This window comes from Labeo rohita, chromosome 25, assembly GCF_022985175.1.
Source record: "Labeo rohita strain BAU-BD-2019 chromosome 25, IGBB_LRoh.1.0, whole genome shotgun sequence".
In the NCBI taxonomy this organism is placed as follows: Eukaryota; Metazoa; Chordata; class Actinopteri; order Cypriniformes; family Cyprinidae; genus Labeo; species Labeo rohita.
The window spans coordinates 10,712,137-10,737,860 of record NC_066893.1 but is presented as its reverse complement, the minus strand read 5'-3'; the positions used below and the strand labels follow the sequence as shown (position 1 = coordinate 10,737,860).

Below are 25,724 nucleotides of genomic sequence, written 5' to 3'. Positions count from 1 at the left end.
ATCATATACAAAAGAAATGTGAAGGCAGCAACCCGTCAAAATAAAAGTTTCAGACGGAAATATTGCTTAATGTAATGATAGTACTACTACTGAAAATAAAAATATTATTAAAGCAATATTTAAGGAATATTTACAAGAAAATTAACATTTTACATTTTTTTTATTTACAAGAAAATACACAAGACAGTATTTAAATAATAAACCATTCTTTATAAAATCTAATTAATCTTTATAAATTAATTAGACATGCTTTTGTTTATTAATTAAAATTAATGAAACGAATGGAATGCAGAAAATAAACAGAAAACAGATTCACAGAATTTGATCAACATAGCACTCAGTTTGAGAAAAATACTAAAACGTATTTTATAGGGCCTTAAATGGTAATTCCTGTTAACCTTTCAACTGCTGTTAAATCGTACATGTTTCATTATTTCATTTGATCAGACATGCTTTTTCATTAATATATTTTAATGTAACCAATTAAAAATGGGTAAAACGGAATCCAGAAAATTTTAAATTAATTTAGAAAAAATAAAACAGAGTTTGGGAATAAAACAAATTTCATACAGCCCTATTTATTTCATTTGTGTCTTTGTTTTATTGTATTCGTCCTTAAGTTTGTTATTTTATTTTATTTTTTTTAAAATAGATAAAATAATTATAACCTCCATTTGGATCATCTATTATTTACTTTAACCTCTCATTCTGTGTTTTTGTTGTAGTATCGGTTCAGTAGTAGTATCGAGATATTTTAGTTTCGTATTGGAGTCAAAATGTTGTTATTGTGACAACACTAACACATATATGTACATATTTAAAAAATATTTGTATGTATATATATTTATACTTGTACAGTATATCATTTATATTATATATAAATCAACTATTTCATACATTAAATCTAACATCTTTTTCCTATATATATATATATAGAAAAAGATGTTAGATTTAGCCCTCAAAATTTTTTAAAAATGTAAAATGCTTGCTACTTTTCTTAATATAGAGATAAAAAACAAATAAACAAGATTGAACCCAGCAAGTAACCCAGCTGCCTTAAAATTTTAAGTTGATTCAACTTAAGTTGTTATTTAGTATAATTTAACATTTCAAGTTGAATAAACTTTTTTTTGAGTTGACTGAACTCAAAATTTTAAGGCAACCAGGTTACAAATTATTTTAAGCTGACTCACCAAATAGTTTTTTACAGTGTGTGGTATAATTTTGGTATTTGTAAGTCCTGGTGCCAATTAATTTTCATTATATAAAAAAGGAGCTACACTCTTAAAAATAAAAGTGCCAAAATAGGGATGTAACTAATGATTATTTTGGTAATCGGTCGATTATTCTGTTGATTAACTGAGTAATCTGATGATTACGGTTCTTTTTTTTGTAGAACAACACACTTTAAAATTACTTAAAATAAATATATAATAGCAATGAGATAATAATAATTAGTTCAAATAAACTGTCTTTCATCTCTGATGAAATGGTGCACGCTGCGTTCCCATATGAACATTATAATTATCACAAACTTACAATAGTATGCAGAGATGGAGTTTGAGATGCTCCATACATGTAAATGAGAACTGTTTGTGTGAATCAGCATTTACCATGAACAGAGCCATTCTCAGGTGCATGTACGTAACCTATACGCATATAAATAAACCACACTACAGCGATGTAGGACGATTTTGATGTTAAAGAAGAAAATGAGACAGGAGTTTTTTGACCTACCCTAACTGTATTGGCCTGGATTACACAAAACTAAGCATATGCATCGCAGAGACGAGACAAGACTAGCATTTGAGGTTAAAAAGTATAAAAATTATCAATTTGTTTAAAAAATGACATATCGTTTCGCTAGATAAGACCCTTTTTCCTCGGCTGGGATCATTTAGAGCCCTTTGAAGCTGCATTTAAACAGCAGTAATTTGGAAGTTCAAACTTGGGGGCACCATAGAAGTCCATTATATGGAGAAAAATTCTAGAATGTTTTCCTCAAGAAACATAATTTCTTTACAACCGAAGAAAGAAAGACACAAACATCTTGGATGACAGGTGGGTGAGTAAATAATCTGTAAATTTAGGTTAATCTAACCTTTTGTGGAATGGGTTCCACGTACCTTTATTTCTGTTAGAGAATCAGCAACTTCACAGAAAAAGTCATACAGTTTGGAACGATGTGACAATGAGTAAATGGTGGCAGAATTTTCATTTTTGGATGAACTGTTCCTACATCCCATCAGGACTGCAACATTTTCCTGGAGAAATGGCTCAGAACATAAAGCCATCGGTGGAAATGAATCTACATATACTTGGTATTCTCCCACTTGCGCTCACTGCACGCTTGGTTACGCACAGCAGGGAAAGAAGCCAGGCTGCTCAGCACAGGTGTGCTGTAGCTGGCGTGAAGCTCCTCTGATGGTGCTGGCGAGGGCAGCAGGAAAACTGTAACGTTCCTCGACTCTCTCATCCTACATGGAAAATTCCATTACACAAAGCTTTGTTGATGTGTGCGGCCGGATAACACAAAACCTTGTCCAGACTCTCATCTATATGGAAAAACTAAAGCACGCTTCGTAAACAAGAAAAGCTGCCTTTCACTAAAACAAACCAATTCCTGCAACACATGCACTGAACATGAACAAAGAGTACATTTGAGAGTGTTTTGCCAAGGCAGTGAAAAATAATTCAAAATCCTTGAGGTTGCGACCTGAAGTTTATGCACTGTACAAAATATAATAGATATTAAAGGTATCACACTGGAAAACATATGGCGCTGTCCAGATGGGTGAAAAAGCTTTGTTTAGCAACATAATGAAGTGTTACATGACCAGATGAACAATACAATTTTGACCATCTGTAAAGAATACAATGTAACGCACAAAGACTTACAAAATGACCAGTGCAACACCCAAAATGTTTTAGCGCATAGCGCTAAAACCCTATTGTAATTGTTTGAATGGAAAAGGATCAGCAATCTCCACATAAAACTGATTGTGCAGACCAAACCATAAATCGTAGAGATTTGAAACTTCGAGGGATGGTAGTACTCACACCACCGGCAATGTCACCAATGCTCACCCCAATCGACCTGACAGGGGCGCTACAGTGATAAAAATAGAAAAGTTGTCTAATGCTGTTGGAATCCTTGGCTCACGATGGACAAAACGCATGCCTCAGATACGATCGTGAAATTTTCGTGTATTTGAGATTTTATGAAAGACCTACTTTTGTGAAATAGTCCTAGGTTATCTACTCGACTGAAACCAAACCAGTGCAGAAAGATTCTCTGGAGAGCGAATATCAATAATTTTTTTTAAAAAAAGTTAAACTTTCGTCAGCGCCCATAGCCTTGTGGGCAGTGCACCGATATGCAGTGGCGTTGCGCTACGGGTGTCCCGAGTTCGAATCCCGGCTCGAGGATCTTTCCCGATCCCGCCCCCTTCTCTCTCTCCCACTTCGCTTCCTGTCCTGTATGATCTGTCCTATCACAAAAAGGCCAAAAATAAACCTTTAAAAAAATAATAATAATAATTTACTTTAGACTCACGTCACAAAGGGACGCCAAAATGTTTGAAAGGGGCGGGGCCACTTTTAATAAAAAATAAAAAAAACGTTAACTCCAGAACGTAATGAGATATATTGGTCAAACTCAGAACACTTATGTAATAATTTGAGGTTCAATTTGAGGTCACAGGACAAAAATCCCAGAGCCAGGCCACTTGGTGACACTATAAGGGAAAAAAATGTCTATACTTATGCAACCATTTGTCCTATCAATGTTAAAATTCGCTGTGCATGGTCTTGGTCCAAAGTGCCACAAGTGCCTACAAGGACTTTTGCGTATCTCAAAAAACATGGCCGCCATCAGCCGATAAAAGCCGTTTCACTCATAGCCCCAAAGGTCTGTGAGAAATTAAAAAAAAAAAAAAAAGGAATTGACCCCTGGGGGTGGGGGTAGGGGCGTAAATGATGATTGTACATTGTGTGTTTTTTTCACACCATATTTGCATCACATGACAGAACTCCTCATTCTGGACAACTTTGCCTCTATAACCACTGCTGTCAATCAAATCATTTGTTAAATGACCGAGATGATGTAAAAAAGCTACTTTTGTGAACTAGTCCTAGGATTTTCACTCAATCTGGGAAAAACCACCGCAGTACAATTCTCTAGACTCTCTAGGTTAATCATTTTCAGAACAATTTTGAAATTTACCCTTTGGGAAGCTATAATGGGGTCGTTTAGAAAAGGAGCCTGTCCATATTTACCCAAAATCCTATAAAGCATAAAGAAAAGCTCAAAACTTCACAAAACCTGGTGAGCACATGCTGCTAAAAAGCACGAGTAAATACCAAATTTAATAATATGTTTTTACTTAAAACTCACTTCATAACTTTAGTCGAGTGATTCAAATAAATCCTTCTGTGAGATGATGTGGCTTCTTACACAGAACAAGGCACGCAAAATATTTTATAGCGTTCTAAGCAGTAATACAAGCAATGTCAAATAACACTGTATTATTATATACTGTATTATAATGAAAATTATAATAAGAAGTCAGATAAACCATATATTGTCGTAGTTACGTGTTTATTAGTCACGTTAAATCAGTGAAAGCAGTTCAATCTTCTGTTTATTCAGTTGCAGGGATTGTTATTTCCTGGATTCTTCTTCGGGGCATATTTGGAGTTTTCGCGCGAGAGCGCCCTCTGGCCTTCGGATGTTGATTTACTACTGATCACAGAACCGTGTATCACTGACAAGATGCGCAAATGAATATCGCAGCTTTTCTTAATATCGATTGCGATACTGACACGATTTATCGTGCAGCCCTAATATGTTTTATTATTATTTTATATACCAAATTATTTCCTACAATAATCAGCAGAGAACAGCATAAAGATAGGCATGTTAATTTCAAACCATGTCAGTTAAAAAGATGGTTTGTTTAGTACAGAGCAAGTTATTTTAACAATTATTACAAAAGACAATTTTTTTAATATATGTCTACTACAAAGATAAATAGGGTAAATTTTAATCTCATGTCAACTGTCACCTGGAATTTTCCTTTAGGAGCATTACTATCTATTATTGTACTCGTAAAAGCATTGTTTTTTATTTATCTAGTCCAGGGTGAGGAATATGGGCTCCCAAGCCTCTGAAAAACAGACTAGCTGTGCAGATTTCTAAAAGAGTCTGTAACTCTGCAGCTATTCTCTCTGTGCTCACTTCTCTTTTCAACGACACACTGTGTTTTGTCAGCAAATACTGTGCTTAAGACAGACCCTCCATCGTCTGACAGGAGACAATTTCTGAAGTGCCCCAACACATGCTTGCACAAGTCTTATTTAATAGGAGTGCTAAGAATATCAATTTATGTGTGTGTGGAATAATTTTAGATTTGAGGAAGAATTTTTTTGTTATTATTTTTACTTTTAGATGATTGTGGGAATGATTGATTTAATTCAAAATAGAGATCATGATGGTCGACTAGTTTAAGATTAGATTTTTTTTTTTCTCTAGCAGAATACTTTAAATAGCATCCTGACTGAATTGTCTGACAGTTAAAACAATGGATACACTAATATTAAATTTCTCAGAAATACTAATAATTATTTGAATGATTCTAAGTTATTTTGTCTAAATAATACGCATCACAACACTATAATATACAGTATGAAAAATGGATATTCATTTTTAGATTTGCTAAAGATTAAATTAAACAGTGTTATTAATAGTGTTTTAAAGATTAACTCTAAAAGACTGTTTGATGACAGCAAAGGTAATCTAAATATAAAAACATGATAAATGAGCATGCATATTCTTGAAAATAAAAATATCAAGAGTGTTTTTGCAACAATGCCAAATTAGAACCATTTTTGGTTCCCCCAAAATATATATATTTTTTTACCGTAAAAACATTTCAGTAATCAAAATAACCTTTTTTTTTTTTTTTTACTATAAAGAACATTTTGTTTAATGGAAAAATTCCATGCATGCATAAAATTCTTCATGGAACCATCTATGCCAATAAAGACAAGAATTTTAACAGTGTAGGCAAACCACCGATTCACTGAATTTGCATACTGTATACACTTAGTCTCAGCCCATTGCAGAACAAATGTCCTATGAAGCCAACAAAACAAAAAAGCCATGATACTTCATTCACATCCTCTTACACACATATCCTCAGTGAATAAGTGTCATATGCTGGCTGTCTGAAGCGATTACAGGCAGGGGCCGTCTGGGTGTTAAGTTAACCCAGGTGCTTGATTTCTCTCTCACTATGAATAATTGATAGTCACATGTGTATAGAGGCAGGATGTCACAGTATACTGCATCAGCTCTAGCTGTGCTGCAGGTGCTCATGCATTTAGGATGTGTTAAGTAGATCGGACACCCTTTACTTGAAACCCCATCACAAGTGGTCAGAGGAGTTGCATTTGAGATGCATATTAACACTTGTTATGGAAACGACCAAAATGTGTCTTAAAACCAGACGTACATGCAAGCTTATGATTCTTATGAGCGGATTTTTAAATCCTATGACTCAGGTCCCTCCTTCAATTTAATTTATTTCACTGTTTTATAATTCTTATGGTGTGCGCACACCAAAAGTGAATGTAATTATTCATGCAAATAGATTACATACAAAGTCAATGCAAAGATATGATTAGATGCTAAAAGAGCTGTGACATGTCCGGCTGTATCAGAAAATGTTCTGTAGTTATGTTTGTATTCTAGCAAGTGATGCGAAAAACATCCCGCCAGTAATCTAAAGCGAGTATCACAATGCAAATATTCACTTCACTTTTGGTTTGCACAAAGCATTATGGTGTGTGCACAACAAAAGTGAATTTAATTGCAAAAAGTCAATGCAAAGACGCAATTCGCACCGGATGACATGAACTGCGCAACACATTGCGAACGCACAATATACACCTCAATTGCATCTTCCACGCAAGTTGAAAAATTTTAACTCGAGCAGAAAATTAGCATGATGCGTTGTTGCACAAGACAATCAGTGAAGAGCTTATTGACACGTCTGGTTGTATCAGAAAATGGTGGAGAGCATTACACAAAGATTTTATTTGCACAAGTGACAAAAAACATTCTGCGAGTAATCTAGAGCAAGTATCACTATGCAAATACTCACTTTCATTATTTGTGCATTCAAAGTCAATGCAAAGACGCGAATATACGCACTGGGCGACACAAATGACGCAAATTGGGTAAAGCTGCCACGAACACATGACATCCACCTCAATCATGTCTTCTACGCAAGTTTTTAGAAAAATTTCAACTCGAGCGGTACATTTGCATGATGCGTTGTCGCGCAAGCCAATCAGCAAAGAGCTTATTGACACGTCCAGTTTGACATATCCGGTTGTATCAGAAAAGGTTTTTTTTTTTTTTTTTTTTTAAACATTCTTATCCGGCGTCTATAGCCTTGTGGTTAGTGCGCCGACATAAAGCACAACTGTGCTTATGGCGACCCGAGTTCAAATCCTGTCTCGAGGTCCTTTGCCGATCCTGCTCCTCTCTCTCCGCCCAGTACTTTTGATACGTCAAGTTTGACACATCCGGTTTGTATCAGAAAATGGAGGAGAGCATTATGCAATCATTTTATTTGCATGAGTAACGGGAAAAACATCCCATAAATAACCTAGAGCGATAATGCAATGAGAGTTTTCCCTTTGCGTTAATTTGGTTAATTTTACCAAAAGTGATTTTTTTTTATTCATTCACGCGAGCATATTACATACAACGTCAATGCAAAGACACGAATATACGCACCGTGTGACAAAAATGGCACAAATTGGATGATGCAACTGCCACAAATCATGTTTTCCATGCTAGTTGGAATTTTCTGACACAACATCTAGTTGTATCAGAAAATGGAGGAGAGCATTATGCAATAATTTTATTTGTGCGAGTGACGGGAAAAACATCCCATAAATAACCTAGAGCGACAATGCAATGAGAATTTTCCTTTTGCGTTAATTTGTTTAATTTAATTATTCACACAAGCAGATTACATACAGCTGCTGCGAATGCGTGATATTCACCCCATGCACTTCTTCTTTGCAAGCTGAAAAATTTTAACTTGAGTGAGAAATTTGCATGATGCAACGTTGCGCAAACCAATCAGCAAAGGGCTCATTGACACGTCCAGTTGGACATGTCCGGTTGTATTTAAATTATTTTTTTTGTTTTATGTCTGTATTCATGCAAGTGACACAAATAACATCCATGTAGATTACACACAAAGTCAATGCAACGAATAGACGCAAATTGGCAGCGGGCGACTCGATTGCCATTGACGTGCGATATACGGCTAAATCATGTCTTCTACACAAGTTGAAAAATTTTGACTTGAACTGAAAATTTGGCCGTTGTCATGCAAGCCTATCAACAAAAAGCTTAGACACACCCGTTCGTATCAGAAAATGAAGGAGAGAATTACACAATTCTATTTGTGCAACTGACACAGAAAACATCCCTTGAGTAATCTAGAGTAATAACGTAACGAAAATTTTTGCTACACATTTGGTGTGCACAAACCATTATAATGTGTGCACACCAAAAGTGAATTTAATTATTCGCACAAGTAGATCACATACACAGTCAATACAAAGACGTGAAGAGACGCGAATGACACAAATTGGGTCGACATGGTGAACATATGGTATTTACTTCAATCGGGTCTACTTTTAACTTGAGCGGGAAATTTGCATGATGCACAATCACGCAAGCCAATCAGTGAAGAGCTTATTGACATGTCTGACACGTTTGCTTGTATCAGAAAATGGAGTAACACAATGCGAACATTTGCTTCGCTTTTGGTGCACACACCATTAGAAATATAATAGCTCACCTCTCCTCAACAAGCCACACGATTAGAGGTATCATACTTGCTGTTGCTCAAATGGTTTGGGATGAGTTATGCCCTGAATTTTAATACTTCGGATTAGGTAGTTCAAAAATCCTGAAGTGATTCTTGTCCTCCATATTGTACACGTGCGGAAGTCTGGCACTACTTTAATCTCCATTATTATTGCATGAGGCATCCATTCCCCAGTTTATAAGCGAGATGACACAAGTGCATTCGGCAACTGGCCTGGGACTCAGATGATGCAAATGGCACAAAAAGCATGCAACAGAGACAATTTCACAAGACAGACTTGGCGTTTCCTCTATGTTCTCAGAGTTTCCTCAAGAGATTCTAGCACCTTTAAACGTGATGCCATGATGAACAAAATGAAGTCAAAACAGCACAAATTCATTGTGATTAAAGTGGAAGTTCCCTGCTGATTTGTAATAAAACAGAATAATATATGTCTCCTTTAACGGGTGCCACACTAGGCCTATAGGCTGAGTGATAAATAAGTTGAAGTCAAGAAAGTGTGTGCGCCCAGACCCCACAATGAAGGCCCTCGTCCACCGTGACAGCCGTATTGATTTGGCCTTCTCTCTCCTCTCTCATAAAGCTATCTCTCTCAGACCACTTAATCCTAATGGCTGGCTTTATTCGCCTTTTCTCCCTCCTCAACTCAGAGCTCAAGCAATTTCACACAATATTAGAGATGATACGGCCCAGGATATTGATAATGGTGGGGAAATATTCAGACTCAATGCAATCTTTAGTGGATAAATCGCATTTCTGATCACTGGGTATTATGTTACCATATATATATATATATAAAACAGTAATTTCCTTCAACATTATTCATTATCAGAGCAGTTTGCTGATACTTTGATTATTGAACTAATGCATTGTCTATCAATTTCAGAATTGAAACAACCTGTTGGATGCATTGCATGTCGTTCAGACATGCCTAAGCCAACAGCTCTTAGCAAGAACTGCAAAGCAGAGGCCAAATGTCCAAATATCGCTCTGCTGAGTAAAGATCTAGTTTGGCAAATGTTGCACATTCACACTGCACTGTGTTACCCCTATTGGAATCTGTTGCCATTGCTCAGCATTTATGGAACACGTTGAAGCTGAACATGATGTCATTGTGCTCTCGAGCAAACCACCCAAAGAGCAAAAACTGACTGCAACGTAACATGGTGCCGCTCCTAGTGACACCATTCTTATGGCCAGTAGACACTAGGGCTGGGCAATATGGCCAAATAATTCTAACACTGATTTTTTCACATCAGTCAATATCAATAATTATCATGATAAAGGGCAATTTCTTATTTCTTTCAAGTTTAAAGGCAGATTTTTGCTGCTATTTGAAAGTTAAATGTGTCTTTTCAAGTTCAACATTTCATGTTTTTTTAATTTTTCACACTTTTTCCAGTCATTTTTCCTTAACAAGATAAATATCTTAATAGAAAAAAATATGTTTTAATGAGTAATATTGTTTCAAATCAAGAAACAGGTTTGTGCAGACATACAGATGTAGATTTATGTTCATTATCAAAATCAGTAATAACTGTAAACTGCCTTATTTTTATATGGTGAAATTTAATTATTCTGACTGTTTTTTTTAAATTAACCATTGCTCTTCTATACTATCATCCATAGATCATGATAATAACAGTTAAAACCACAAATAGCACCTCAATACCATGGTAAAAATGTAATATGGTTTTTCATATGTAAGATTTGTATCTTGTCTAAATACATTTAGTATAAATGCATAAACACCATAGCTTAATCACAGAAAATACTGTAATGATATTCCATTACTCCTCCTTCAGTACATTTAATACATGTCTACATTAATTAAAATATAATAAAATGTCACACAAATACACCCACATTTCTGACACAATACCACTGTGCAGTTAGTGCTACTACAGTAAATCTAAAGTAAATGATGGTGATTTGTAAATTAAAAAAACCTTCTGACTGTATCGTTGCACACAGTGTTTATCGTTTGTCAGCGCTGTTTCATCTGACTATAAACCAAGCCATGTGTGCTCTTCACTGAATTCAAGTGTTTCACACTGGATCTCACAGCGCTGTTTAGTGACTGAGATTAGCAAATGAACGCATCTGCTCTAGTAAGTTCGCGCCGTGCCGCTGTTTGAACTTTGATCAGAGTGGATAAATGGTCCGAGTGGCGCGTCATGACTAGTGTTCGTTTATATTGAACATTTATCAAACTCTTGTTATCGTTTATCGAGAAATTCATATCGCGCGATAATTATTGTTAACGATTTATTGCCCAGCCCTAATATACACTATTCAATACAACTTTCGGGCCAAAAGCGAGCATGCTAATACATGTCAGGGCCAGTCATGTTTCCACTGTTACTTCCCAGGGCTTGATCGGGCCTTCTTGGGGCTTCCTCGGGGCCAATGGTCAGAGTTTTTTGGCCTACATCATCTGCTGGAATGCCACTCTCTTGTGAACGTGCATAAGACAGTTAGCGGAAGCCAGAGTTTTAAAGGGGTCCTATTATGCGTTTTCCCTTTTTGAATTTTAGCCAGTGTGTGGTGTGTATGTTTGGGCATAAAAAAGATCTACAAAGTTACAAATCTCAAAGTCCACTCCAAAGGGGGATATTTCATTTTTAATCAAAAGAACTACAATGAATGGCTCCTTTGGACTACAGCGTTGTTTTCCACATGTTATGATGTCACTATGCAGTCCATTAGAATATCATTAAAATAAATCCCGCCTACGGAAATTTGAATGTTTAGGGGGTGGGTAGGGACGAGGTTTATTCATTATACAGTGTAGATACCTTCACTTATAACGCAAGTGTTTTTTAAAAAGCATAAACTTGCACTTGACTAGGCTAGGCTTATTAGTGATTATGTTCTTTGATAATGTCAGGCTGCTTTTAGCCTTATGCCGGAGCTGGTTTCGGGCAATGAAACTAAGTATGTAAATAATTAAATAAATTAGCACAATAATATCATCTATTGGTCGATCTCGCAGGCTGACGATAGGACCCAATACTACTGTAGCGTATTATTTACTCACCCTTCATGCATCCTAGGCGTAAATGACTTCCTTCTTTCAGATGAATGCAAGCGGAGTTATATTAAAATTTATCCTGACACTCCCAAGCTTTAGAACGGCATGGAGGGGTGTTTCTCTTCATCAGTCCAAAACAAGTCCAATAAAGTGCATCCATCCATAATAAAAAGTGCCTCACATGATGCGTTTTTGTACTGATGCGTTTTTGTACGAAATATATCCATATTTAAAATGTAAGAATTACTTTAATTTAGCTTGCGCTAACAGTTGTACTAGAAACTTGCTTCTTTGACAAGGGTACAGGCAGGGCAGTACCGAAAACTGTCTAAGTTGTTTGCCAATCACAACGCAGTTCGACAGCTAACCAATCACAACAAATTTTGTTTTTCGGAAGGCGGGCTTTGAGCCATTTGTGCCAGGCTGGGAGAAAGGTATTATAATAATGTAAATGATGTGAGAAATAATGCTTTTTTTGAACCAAGCATGAAAGCATGTTCTAGTACACCCCCAAAAGACTTTGTAAAAGAGCATAATAGGACCCCTTAAATAAGGATACTTTTCTGACACAAACACATTGTTTTACTTCAGAAGGTTTTATTAACCCCCTGGAACCATGTGGAGCCTTTTCATGATGGATGGATGCAGTTTTTTTGGGTCCCATTCACTGCCATTATAAAGCTTGAAAGAGCCAGGACAGTTTTTAATATCACTCCGACTGCATTCATCTGAAAGAAGAATGTCAGATACACCTAGGATGGCTTAAGCGTGGCTAAATCGGGGTTACTTTTCATTTTTTGGGTGAACTATTCTTTTAAGGTTGGGTTTTAGAGTACTGCAGGTTCGGCAGTAGAAACGCAGCTTGAATTTGGCCTTGTGGATTACGATGCAAGGCTATTGGCCCTGCCTGGCTCGCACGGACTCAACAGTGGAAAAGCGGCTATTGATGTGGTCTTCCAGTCACACTTTCATAAAGTCCATAAGACCATAGAATGTCCCTCTTTGGCCTTTTGCAAAGTCTGCACAGCTACAAGCTTAGACAGCAGACTACAACCCATCAATCAATGCTGCATTATGCCACCAAAAGTGTGGATTCAAAGGAGGAACTCAAGAGCTGAAGGTAACAACTGGAACAAGGTTATAAGAAAACCAAAAATGTTTTTGCATTTCTGAGCTTCCTTCAATGAATGTGGATAATGTCAGCAAGCAAACTTGCTATTATATGTAATAGCTTGTCACTCTTGTAATGTAAAGCAAATAAAAGGTAAAATGAATTTTAGATTTACATTATAAAAGCAATGATATGCAAACAACATCAAAAGCTTGAACTCTCTCAGATAAAGTCACTATGAAATAACATTTGTCCGTGCAAATCTCTAGTTCGTGATGAAATTATAAATAAGAGCTGGCACAGGCATAAATACATCTCACCATGAATCCTCCAACTGTCTGCAAATACCGGTCTCTTTATCTGTAGGTAAGGGCAGCTGATGTATTGGGATATCTTTCTTTCTGTCAATCTAACTGATAGTTTGTGGCTGAAGAGACGCGTTAACAACATCATGGCCAGCAGGTGATGGATAGGCCTGTTGTTTTGCACCGACACAGCACATACAGGGGAACAGTACCAAGAACTCAAGATCACAATTCTCTGAAACTTCACAGCAGAGGAAGTAATTAGATCAATTTCATATGTATCCTAATTACAAACACACAGTGAAGGAATTCAGTAGGGGACAAGCGTGAATAGACGCTCTAGCATCAAGAACTTGAATAGTCAGCAACTCGCCGTTTCCTCTTTTGAGCGCTCGGTTCACTCCACCCACCTCTGTTCATAATTCACACAGTACATATTCAAAAGAACCATTATGCTGAGAGCCAAACAAAAACGGCTTACTGCTTAAAACAAAAACCAACACTCATACATCAGCGTCCTCTTCAAAACTACTGAAATAATGAACTGAATAAGTACTGTAGTTGTACAATAATAAAATGATTCACTGTGCTTTTAATCATGTATTGAAGATGTCAAAGAAGTTTTTTTGGCCACTCAGCTGTGAACAACTACATATTAACAAAAAAGAAAAAGAAACAACTCTGGGCTTCAAAAAGTAGCATGAAAACCTTGGTCCTGTTTAAATATTCATAGAAAGGATGACGGCAGAAGACAGAAATGTTGCCGGTAGTTCTGGAGATTATATGTTTCAGAAGTCGTTATAAGACAATCAATTGGAGAGGACATTTTGATGGGTTTCTGCAATGGAAACAGGCAGGATTCAAGTGAGCGCAGCAAACGCAATCAATAGACTGAAGAGGAGTGAACGCCTCTCAAATAAGCCATGAGAAGATGTGCCCACAAGAGTCCTACCTGACACCTAATTTATCATTAAAGGTGTTGGAGTGGGTGCGTGGGTCTCCTGTGGTGGATTCTTCTAACAGGCATTAATAGTAACTGCGTCACAGAGGACACTCTTGTGGTGGTGGTTGTAGGCTGATCAAATGAGACTACTGCTTCTGTAGGACAGGCTTTCTTGCAGGAAGTGCACTCAAGTTGTTTCCCAATTATACGTTTTCCAAAAAATAAGTGACATGCAGTGCCTTGCGAAAGTATTCATACCCCTTCATTTTTTTCTCCTGTTTTGTTAAGTTGCTGCCTTATGTTAAACTGCTTTAAATTACTTTTTTCCCCACATCAATCTACACTCCATACACCATAATTACAAATCAAAAACTGAACTGTCACAACTTTGTAACTGTATATAGTAGGGGTGTAACGATACATGTATTTGTACCGAACAGTCACGGTACGGGCATCTCAGTTCGGTGCATGAGGCCTTACAACGAATACAGGCAATTCACCCTCAATCCAGAAGGGAGTGCCAGCAGTAATGCAACACTGTTTGATAACTGCCGGCAGAAGAACAGTGAATGCCAGGAGTTGCGAACTTGAAAACAAAGCCCACTAGACAGTGGCAATGTGCTGATTCTAAACGCGTCTCTCACTGACAAAGGAGTATAACGTTACTTTAAAGGCTTGCACACTCAACTGTTTGTGAAATGGAGCTTTGTGCTCTTGTGTCCTAACTTTCTCATTCGGCACAAATCCAAACATTCCGTAATATTTCCATATTTGCGATGCATCCAAATGCTAAACTATTATTTATTATGTAAATTATAGACTTTGTACTTCAGTTGCGTTCTAACGGTGACAACAGTGAGGCAGGCGCGCTTATGTTTGGTTCACTGTGTCTTATTTTGATAAAGTACCAACTGCGCTGTCAAGTTAGCAATGCTAGAAGCCTGGAACTGATATGTCTTGTGTTTGTGTGCGCTGGCGCGATTACTTTAACTTTTCTCATACCAGCAAAATCAACTTAAACAACAAATAGAATGTTGCTTTCTGCCATTTGAGTTTCCTTTCTGTCACAAAACTGCAGTGAAACTCAGCAAACGTTACATGTTTCAGTTTTTTTCCCTTGTCTATCAGTTAACTAAATTAAATATATTTCAAGTATTTATTCCTTGTATGTATATATGTACCACAGATTTTATAGCCTATATATGATATTAATTTGATATAATATTTAGTATTTTTAAATATATGTGGAAAAAACTGTAATTAGTACTACTCTGTTAAAACAAATGAAAAGAAACCTATCATAGTAGATTTTTTTTTTCTGTTGTACTGAAATCGTATTGAACAGTGACCCTCGTACCGAGGTACGTACTGAATCGTTACACCCCTGGTGTATATATAAAAAATATTGAAATAAGTTCATTGCATAAGTATTCATACCCTTCACTCAGTACTTGGCTGAAGCACCTTATTAGCCTCAAATCTTTTTGCGTATGATGCGACAAGTTTTGCATATCTGTATTTGGCAATTATCTGCCATTCTTCTCCTCACCTCTTTAGCTCTCAAGCTCTTTTCAGGTTTCTCCAGAAATGTTTGATTGGGTTCGAGTCCAGACCGTGGCTACAAGGACATTGAAAATTTGTGTGTTTTTCATGCGTCTTCACTGAAAAAAGGATTGAGTCTGGCCACACTGCAATAAAGCCCAGATTGATAGAGTGTTGCAGTGATGTTTGTCCTTCTGTAGGTTTCTCCTATCTGCATATATGAGCTTGGAGCTCAACTAGAGTGACCATCAGGTTCTTGATCACCACTTTATCCTAAGCTCTTCTCCATCAATTACTCAGTTTGGCCAGAAGGCCAGCTCTAGGTAGATTCCTGGTTGTTTCAAGCTTCTTCCATTAAGGTTAATAGAAAGTACATGCTTCTGTGAAACTTCAATGCAGCAGAATTTTTCTGAACACTTCCCCAGATGTGTGGCTTGATGTAATCCTGTTTCTGAGCTCTACAGGCAGTGTTTTTGACCTTAGGGCTTGGTTTTTACTCTGATATACATTTTCAGCTGTTAGAACTTTTATAAAGATGTGTGCCCTTCCAAATCATACCTATTCAATTAAATTTGCCACAAGTTAACTCCACTCGAAGTGTACTAACATCTACAAGCAGAATGAATGCTCCTGAGCTAAATTTCAAGTGTCCCAGATAAGGGTATGAATACTTATGCAATGGAATCATTTAAGTTTTTTTTATTTCTAATAAATTTGCAAAGATGTTAAAATCGTGTTTTCTGCTTAGCCATTGTGGTGTATGGAGTGTAGATTGATGTGGAAAAAATAATTTAAGATAAGGCAGCAACATAAAACATGAAAAAAAAAAAAAAAAAAAAAAAAAAAAAATGAAGGGGTATGAATACTTTCGCAAGGCAAATCTTGTGTACTATATATATAAGGATGTCCAATCTTGTTCCTGGAAGACCTTTCTCCAAAAGTTTCTGGTCTTGCAGTTTTTTGAACCTCCACAAGTAGGACTGGACACCCTTGATATAGAACCATTGCAAGGTCAATGTCAAAACTCACCTTTAAGTCCCGAGCCACCTCCAAGTGATTGTCGTAGACCAGAACGTTAGCTGTCAGGTTCATCCTGTCTTTAGCAACAGTGGATTCTCCTTCTAATGCGTCAGATGCAACCGCAACATTCAATAGGGGATGTTGACACTTTGTCCCATCCCAAACCTGAACACATTGTGTAACCGTCAGTACTAGATTCAAGATTCAATGATTTTAAAGATTCAGATTCAAATAAAAAAATAAAAAATACAGAAAGCACCTTCAACAGGATGCAACGACTATCCATGACAGCTTTGGCCAGCAATTGGCAGGTCAAATCAAAGTACATCCCGGGCTGTACTGAAGACAGAGTGACTGTGAGGTCACTGGATATCCAAGACTGGTTGGCAGCCCACTGGCGAAGCTCCTGCACCATACGTTTATCGGATTCTTCAAAGTGAAATGATTTGCTGGAGGTACGAGGGACTACTGGGCTGTCAGTTTTTCCATCAAACGTGACTGTAGACCAACCATAGGTGTTCAAGAGCGACATGGAGTCCCTGAACACATCAGTCTGGAAAAAAGACACACTTAGTCATATAGAGCCTTAAAGTGAGAATGACTTGAAACTGGTGACGCTCTTAAAATCACCTTACATACATGTCGCCAAGAAATTTATTTCGATGTTAGAAGTATATTTGACCAATGTGTATGCAATGTTTAAAATTCAAAATGTATTTACACTGACAGCTCTTTAGTCAATGGAGGCTGGCAAGTTGCTGTGTTGTTGCTCGCTAGTGTTCGTACTCAACTACTGTATCTAATCCCATCAGGAGCTGGATTACATGACCACTATCTTCACTCCCATTGGTATTTACTGCATCATGTCATTGCTTACTTGCACAAAGATACATTAAACGTGCTCCAATTCCTCTCATGGACTGTGTTGTCACAGCAATTTAACATCAGTTTGAATGTACCATTTGAGTGTGTGAATTTGCTTTTTTATGTTTTACACAAAAAAAGATGCTTAAAATTAGCCCTATTTGGATGGTAATTGCTTCTCATGTGGACGTCTGTAAAAATAAATTTACATGGCACCTCAGTGATAAATGAGATGTGGATTCGAACAGTAGTTAAATTACCACACGACATTGGTGTTTGTCAAAAACAGTAGGTAATTAGGCCCTATTCGGACGAGCCTAGTTTTCTAAACTACGTTTGAGTTTCTATTCTTATCACCTGACGTCTGCGATTGTCATGTATCAATTCAGATGGGACTAACATCTCCGTGTTTATTACAGAGGTGGGAGGGTCCGTTTCGTACATCTGGGCATTGCAGAGATCACACACTCATGCGTGCATTGCTTATAGTCAGATTGATTACCACAGTATTAACACAGTTTTACTGCAAATACCATGGTGAAGCTGTATGGCCAGTATAGCAAAACAATGGTTAATGTGTGGTTACTGTAGTTTAACTATTTTATTTATTTGTAGTGAAACAATGTTTAATTTATAATATTCATAAATGTACATTAGTAGTTAAAACATGTAGCGTTAATGAGCGCAGAAATGAACGCGAGTAATCTTACCTGATGCTGATATTACAGCAGTTAACATGATCTGGCTCTTGATTTTATTATTGTTAGTTTTTATTTCTTTGCCAAGAGGAAAACATATAAAAAATGTGCACCGTAAGAGCATCTACGGTAATTCGGGTTGGCCAAAACACACAAGGAAACGCAATGTGAAAAAAATACCGTAGGCAATCACAGACATTCGCTTTCGGACGGGATTAGTTTTCTCAGAGGATCACTGAGTTTGCCGAAAAACAGTAGGTAATTTCTCCAACGACCCCCTGTAAAACTAGTCCCGTCCGAATAGGGCTTTAGGCTGGAGATTTTTACATGGGTGGTGAGAGAAAACATTCTGGATTTGAATGGCAACAAAATCACAGAATAACCCCTGTAAATTTTAAAAATAGCTTACGTCCCCATGAAAAACAATTACCATCTGAAAAGGTTACAAAATGTCAGGTTTCCTGAGCCTGTGTGCTTTCTGGGAATGTGTCAGGTGGTACTGGTCAGGTGTGTTTAATTACGGCTAATCTTTGCAGGAAGGCTGACCTCCAGAAACACAATTGGACATCACTGCTAAAGCAAATACGTTACTTGGGTCAACTTTCAATATTTAGAAGAACGAATAAACAGGTCAAATCTCCTTACCTTGAATCTGTGAAGTCGAATAATGTCCCCAGCTCTAAAGATGACAGGGTGATCCTCCAGTTTTTTAGAGAAGATGTTGCAGCCCACTTTAACATCTGATTGATCAGTGATCTTTAGTGTAGAGCAGTAATCTAGTGACAAATGGGACAAGTGATATGCTTGTGACTATGACAAGTGAACAAATATAGACTAGTCTTAAAGGGATAGTTTACCCAAAAATTTTAATTCTGTCATTAATGACACACCCTCATATTGTTCCAAAACCATAAGACCATGACCCGTAAAACCTGTCGTAGTACTCTCATGAAAAGGTGTCAAAGACTGACATGGAAAATTTTTGAATAATGTCGTTATTTTTGTTTTCTTTGCGCACAAAAAGTATTCTCATAGCTTCATAACATTATGGTTGAACCACTGTCACATGGACTATTTTAACAATGTTCTACCTTTCTAGGCCTTGAACATGTCAGCTGAGTTGCTGTCTATGCAGGGTCAGAAGCTCTCGGATTTCATTAAAAAAAAATCTTGATTTATGTTCCAAAGATTAACGTCAGTCTTACGACTCGAAACGACATGAGGATGAGTAATTAATGACAGAATTTTTATTTTTGTGTAAACTATCCCATCAATATGGAAGCCCGTTTATGCCACCAAATTAAAAAAAAAAAAGTTAATGTGACTTTTTATCTTAAAATTCTGACTTTTTTTCTTAAAATTCAGACTTTTTTTTTCCTATTGCATGATATAAACTGAATTGTGAGAAAAAAGTCAGAATAGCGAGTTTGTATTTTGCAATTCTGACTTTCTCGCAAATGTGAGTTTATATCTCACAACGCTGACTTTTCTCACAATTCAGACGCTTTTCTCAGAATTGTTAGATATAAATTCGCAATTGTGAGTTATAAAGTCCAATTTTGAGGGGAAAAAAAAACATATGTTCTCAGAATTGCAAGTTAATTAAAAAAAGTCATTGCGACTTTTTATCTCACAATTCTGACTTTTTTCTCAGAATTGCATGATACAAACTCGCAATTCTGAGTTTATAGCGTTTATATCTTGCGATTCTGAATTTCAGACTGAATTGTAAGATATAAACTCACAAATGCAAGTCAAAGTTTTGAGGGGAAAAAAAGACTGATATATTCTCAGAATTGCGAGTTCATAAAAAAAGTTAGTGATTTTTTATCTTACAATTCTGACTGTTTTCTCACAATTGCATGATACAAACTTGCAATTCTGGCTTTTTCTCTCAGAACTGCATATTTTTTTCGTATCTTTGTATCTTGCAATTCTGACTTTTTCTCACAAATGCGAGGTTACATCTCACAATTCTGAATTTTTTCTCTGAATTGCGAGATATAAACTTACAATTGCGAGTAATAAAGTCCAATTTTGAGGGGAAAAGAGACTGATATGCTCTCAGAATTGCGAGTTTATAAAAAAGTTATTGTGATTTTTTTCTCTTACAATTCTTTTGTAGACTTTTTTCTCAGAAAACTTGCAATTCTGACTTTTTTCTCAGAATTGTGATATATAAATTTGCAATTCTGACTTTTTTCATCAGAACTGCATGAGTTTACATCTCTCAATTCTAACTTTTTTCTTTCAATTCTGATCTGACTTTTTCCCTCAGAATTGTGAGATATAAACTCACATTTGCAAATCATAAAGTCTAATTTTGAGGGAAAAAAAAAGACTGATATGTTCTCAGAATTGCGAGTTTATAAAAAAAGTTATTGCGATTTTTTATCTTACAATTCTGACTTCTTTCTCAGAATTGTGAGATACAAACTCCCAATTCTGAATTTTTCTCTCAGAACTGCATGTTATAAACTTAACTGACTTTTTCTCACAAATGCGAGGTTATATCTCACAATTCAGAGAAAAAATTCAGAATTTTTTTTAAATAGATAAAACGTTGCAATTACCATTTTTTTTTTTTTTTTTAATTCAGTGGCGGAAACAGCCTTCCATACTATAAAGTTCTGCTTGCACTGCTAAACACAGAAGTAGCCACACTTATGGATCAACCTCTTATAATTACTTAGTGTTCGGAATCCATTAAACGAATGAAACTGATGATCATTTCGCTTGCACAAACATATATACGTTCTTTCTGCTTTTGCCTAAGGCATGTTTAGCATTTCAGGACTGCGAATATCTACAGGTCAATATATATATAGGAGTTGCAGCCTTACTGAGCATTGATCCAGGATCAATTGGTCACCTTTTGGACATGATGCACAATTCCCTCCACTGATTACACTAAATGGGTGTTTACATTCTATCCACTTATCAAAACCAACTGAGTGTGTCAGAGATTGATTTTAGGCACTTTATCACACATTACAAGTCATGATCTAAATCATCAATGAACTAAAGTGTATTTACATGAAGAAAATCGCAAGAAGTTAGTATGGTTATGCACAGTGAGAGAGAACGTTCTGCCAATAATTGGTTTGCCTCAGCTTTTCTTCTAAGACCTTATGGTATAAATAATCTCATGCTAACACTGCAGAGAGCCAACCTCATTGTTCACGGTCAGCAGAACAAGCCAAGGTCGCAGTTTTGTTTCGGTTGCCTCTGAAAAGTTATTCGATCACTAAAGTGCAAAGCATAACATCCAAACTTGCCTCGAAGAAGTCTCTGTCATGACATACACTGAGAGAAAAGTTCAACTATTCTGATATCCATTAGAGTTTTTTCCTTTGTTTTGACGTCCGTTTCGAAAGTGGCCCTGAAAGTCGTTTAGAAAGTCATCTTTCCTCTGGCCTCACTCTCAAGAGGGCTCAAATAACAATGGAAGAGCCTATTACAGCCTCGCTGAGATGAAGGAAATTCACTGACCTGAACCTTTAGAGGGGAAAGGCTGTTTGAAGAAGGTCACCACACCATAGACGTTCACCACTGTCTTGGGCTTCAACTTGTTTAGAGAAACGTAAGTGTATTTGGCCTTCAAAGAAATAGAGAAATATTGACATTAAAAAAATGTTCAGGCTTCAATCTCAGTTAAGCTCTATCGACAGCATTTGTGACGACCGAAAAACTGAGAAACAATACCTTAGACAGTATTATTTTCTATAGACATTAGAGCTTAAATTGTGTTGAAGCAGGAATGTTCTTTTAACATCAACAAATCCGATGTTTCATGCATGAAAATGAACACTGAGCTAGTTTCCCTGACTTTCTTCCTTCAGTCTAGACTGGAGACATGTAATGTTGATGCACTTGATCTGGCTCATGCAAATTTAAAAGTAGTCTGCAAATTAAAAAGGACGCTGTACTCAAGCGAAGGAACAACCAATCACACATCCAGACAGAGACGAGTAGACCAAAGCCAGTAGACAGAAGCCAATTTAGATAAAGAATCTCCTTGATCTCTGAGGGATAAACTGCATATGTGGTATTAGGACAAAGTGGGAGAGATCTGTCATTTGACGAAATGCATACAGCACCTCTGAAGTGGAGGGACCGTGGGAGGGGGCGGCCGAGGGACATACCTATCAAACACATCCATATGGAAGCAATTGGAAAAAAAAGATATTAGAGTAAGATATACAGTTTTCAGTAAAGTTCAAGAAGGCAACGGTGAGGATTTTAAAATGCAAACAGATGACACTCACATAGACACAGGCACTGTCGCCATCCATCTCCAGCTGACATGGATGAAGTCTGTCTCTGAGAAAAGATGGAGACTTTTTGATGGTGAAGTCTGTCAATAGGACAACATCCTAAAAATAAAGAAATAAATAATTGTTGTAATGCATTTCCTGAAAATGAAATGTTCAGAAAATAATTAAGTTTATAAATTAAATAAATAAATAAAAAAAATAAATACGATTTTAGCTAGATATACAGATGTGGCCATTGAAAATGCACTTTTTTTTTTAATTTAATGTATTTTTTTAAAACATATTTTGTGTAAAGGTTCAATAGCCAGTTGATTAAAAAAGGTTTGTTGTATGTTGGTGCAAGGATCCTGCTGGAATTGCTCAGTTTCTTCTCCAAAATGAATTGCATTTTTGAGGGTCTAAACATGCTCAAAAACTCACGAAACCTTGCACACATGCCAAAAGTAGTGAAAATTTACATCTGATATGGGTTTCTGAAGTGGGTGTGGCAAATGGCTCAATAGCGCCACTTATAAAATAATTCTCCAAAATGAATCACATTTTTGAGGGACTAAACATGCTCGAAAACTCATGAAACTTTGCACACACGCCAAAAGTTGTGAAAATTTACATCTGATATGGGTTTCTGAAGTGGGTGTGGCAAAATGGCTCAGTAGCGCCACTTATAAAATAATTCTCCAAAATGAATCGCATTTTTGAGGGCCTAAACATGCTCGAAAACTCATGAAACTTTGCACACATGCCAAAAGTAGTGAAAATTTTCATCTGATATGGGTTTCTGAAGTGGGTGTGGCAAAATGGCTCAATAGCGCCACCTATAAAATTGCAACCAAGTGCCCCTTGAGCTATGTTTCACGTACATGTACGAAATTCGGTAGACACATGTAACCCCAGTAGTCCCCGGTACGAAATCCAAAACCCAACAGGACGTCTGTTATTTTGAATTTTCTCAGCAAGTTTTGTGCCTTTTTTTTGCCATTTTCAGGTGTATTTAAACAAACTCCTCCTTGAGATTTAAACAGATCAACACCAAATTTGAGCAGTCTAATCCAAAGCCCTTAAATTGCAGAGATCTTTAAAAGTTGAAGGTTGAAGGGCGTGTCTGTGGCAGCCTGACAAACTTTGATGTTTCGCCAAGTTGTATAAGTTATATAGTTGTTAACAAGTTGTTATAATTCAGGCATACAATGTCCAATCTGCACCAGAATTCACATGTTTGATAAGAGTCCTTTTCTGAACACATGCCCATGTCCATATTCAGTTATGGGCTTGTTAAGTAATGACGTAATGTGTCCAAACCCCAACTCATTTCACTTGAAAATACCGTATAAGAGCACTGTTAATTCATATTAAACATTTTAGCTAAACGTTTTCAAATTGACGGTGTACACTACAGTCTCCGTGCTCACAGCGTCCCAAACACAAATGTCTGGCAATCTGGAATTTCGGTATGGAGTTATAGGGTAGGATTATAATTTTTGGTAATTTTGGTAGTGGTAATTAGTACTGTTTGTTGTTTTCTCGTGTCATCTGATAGAGCGTTTGGACCCCGAAGTCACGGAAGAGGTGACTCTTGACGTCAGACTTAACAAGCAAATAGTCATTACAGTAGAACAGGAAGTGGCATGTTTTACGCTGTAACAAACTTTTCCAAGAGAATTAATGACAACATTATATTTGGTCAGTTTAATGTAAAGGACTTTACGATGTTAAATTGCAAAAATCTTGAGTTTTCGTTAAAGGGCATGTCCGTGGCGTCATAACAAATTTACAGCTCAGCCGTACAGTGTCCAATCTGCACCAAACTTTATGTTTAGTAAGAGTCCTGGCCTTAAGACATCTAAAGGCTAATAATCAGGGATAACCATAGCGCCACCTGTAGTTGACAGGATATGTCATGCTTTACACTCAAACTCAAACATACCATTTTCAATCTGCACCAAACTTCATATGTTTGATAAAAGTCCTGGCCTGAAGACATCTAGATGCCAATATTTAGTTACAGTCATAGCGCCACCAGCTGGCAGCAGGAAGTCTGGCATATAATTGACTTTGACATATTCCTCCTATATTTATCACTTTAAATGCATATTGCTCACTGGTTGCTGTTCTTATAAAACCACCGGGTGGTGATGAGCCTGGGTGTGAGGGCCCTGTCAACACCACTTGCAGCTTTAATTTTTAACTGTATTTTATTTTTCCCCTAGATCAAGTATATGGGATTTTCTAAGCCTATTTTATAACCAACCAGGTGACTGTAAATTCGCTTGAGGTATCATTTAAATGTGTTGCAAAAACAGGTTGATTCAAATCCCCAACCCTATGTATGAATAACAGCAACAGCCATTATTGCCTTGGCAAACACCACTAACAATGACCTTGAGTTGAAAGAACTAACCAATCAAATGGCATCTTGTTCCTTAAAGGAAAACGAGATGCATGACTGAACGAATCACTCCCCGAGACGACTCGTTCTTCCCGAGTCACATTAAAGATCTGTTCTAAATGAATGAATTATTCAAGAGCGTGCATCCCAGAGCCTGTGCTACACAAGCTTTTGTGCTTAAAAAGTACACAAATTTTTATTTTTCGAAAAAAAATTACCGATCGTTTCGCTAGATAAGACCCTTCTTCCTCGGCTGGGATTGTTTAGAGCCTTTTGAAGCTGCATTTAAACTACATTTTGGAAATTCATAATCGGGGGCACAATTGAAGTCCATTATATGGTGAAAAATCCTGAAATGTTTTCCTCAAAAACATAATTTCTTTACGAATGAAGACAGAAAGACATGAACATCTTGGATGACAAGGGGGTGAGTAAATTATTTGTAAATTGTTGTTCTGGAAGTGGACTTCTCCTTTAACCTTCAGAAACAACTTCAAACTTGTGATTATTTTTAGACTTCAACATCAGGATAAATTAAGCTGACATACAGAACGTATCAAAGGGTTTAATCCTCGCTCACAGATATTCGAAGATTTGACCGATAATGTTTAGCTTCATCATACAGA

General features: G+C 36.8%; 1 protein-coding gene across 3 annotated transcripts in view; it reads right to left on the bottom strand.

The window, feature by feature from the left end:
- The window catches only part of pot1 (protection of telomeres 1 homolog), a 53,985-nt gene that overhangs the window by 15,581 nt on the left and 12,680 nt on the right, over positions 1-25,724 (bottom strand). For 2 of the 3 annotated variants that reach the window (XM_051099828.1, XM_051099825.1), the window contains exons 5-10: positions 22,704-22,811; positions 22,536-22,580; positions 21,928-22,033; positions 19,081-19,211; positions 17,133-17,426; positions 16,883-17,038 (exon numbers count right to left, since the gene is read on the bottom strand). In XM_051099828.1, the coding sequence (XP_050955785.1) occupies positions 16,883-17,038; positions 17,133-17,426; positions 19,081-19,211; positions 21,928-22,033; positions 22,536-22,580; positions 22,704-22,811 (840 nt within the window). The remainder of the gene's footprint in view (positions 1-16,882; positions 17,039-17,132; positions 17,427-19,080; positions 19,212-21,927; positions 22,034-22,535; positions 22,581-22,703; positions 22,812-25,724) is intronic. The other variant, XM_051099826.1, reaches the window with a different exon arrangement.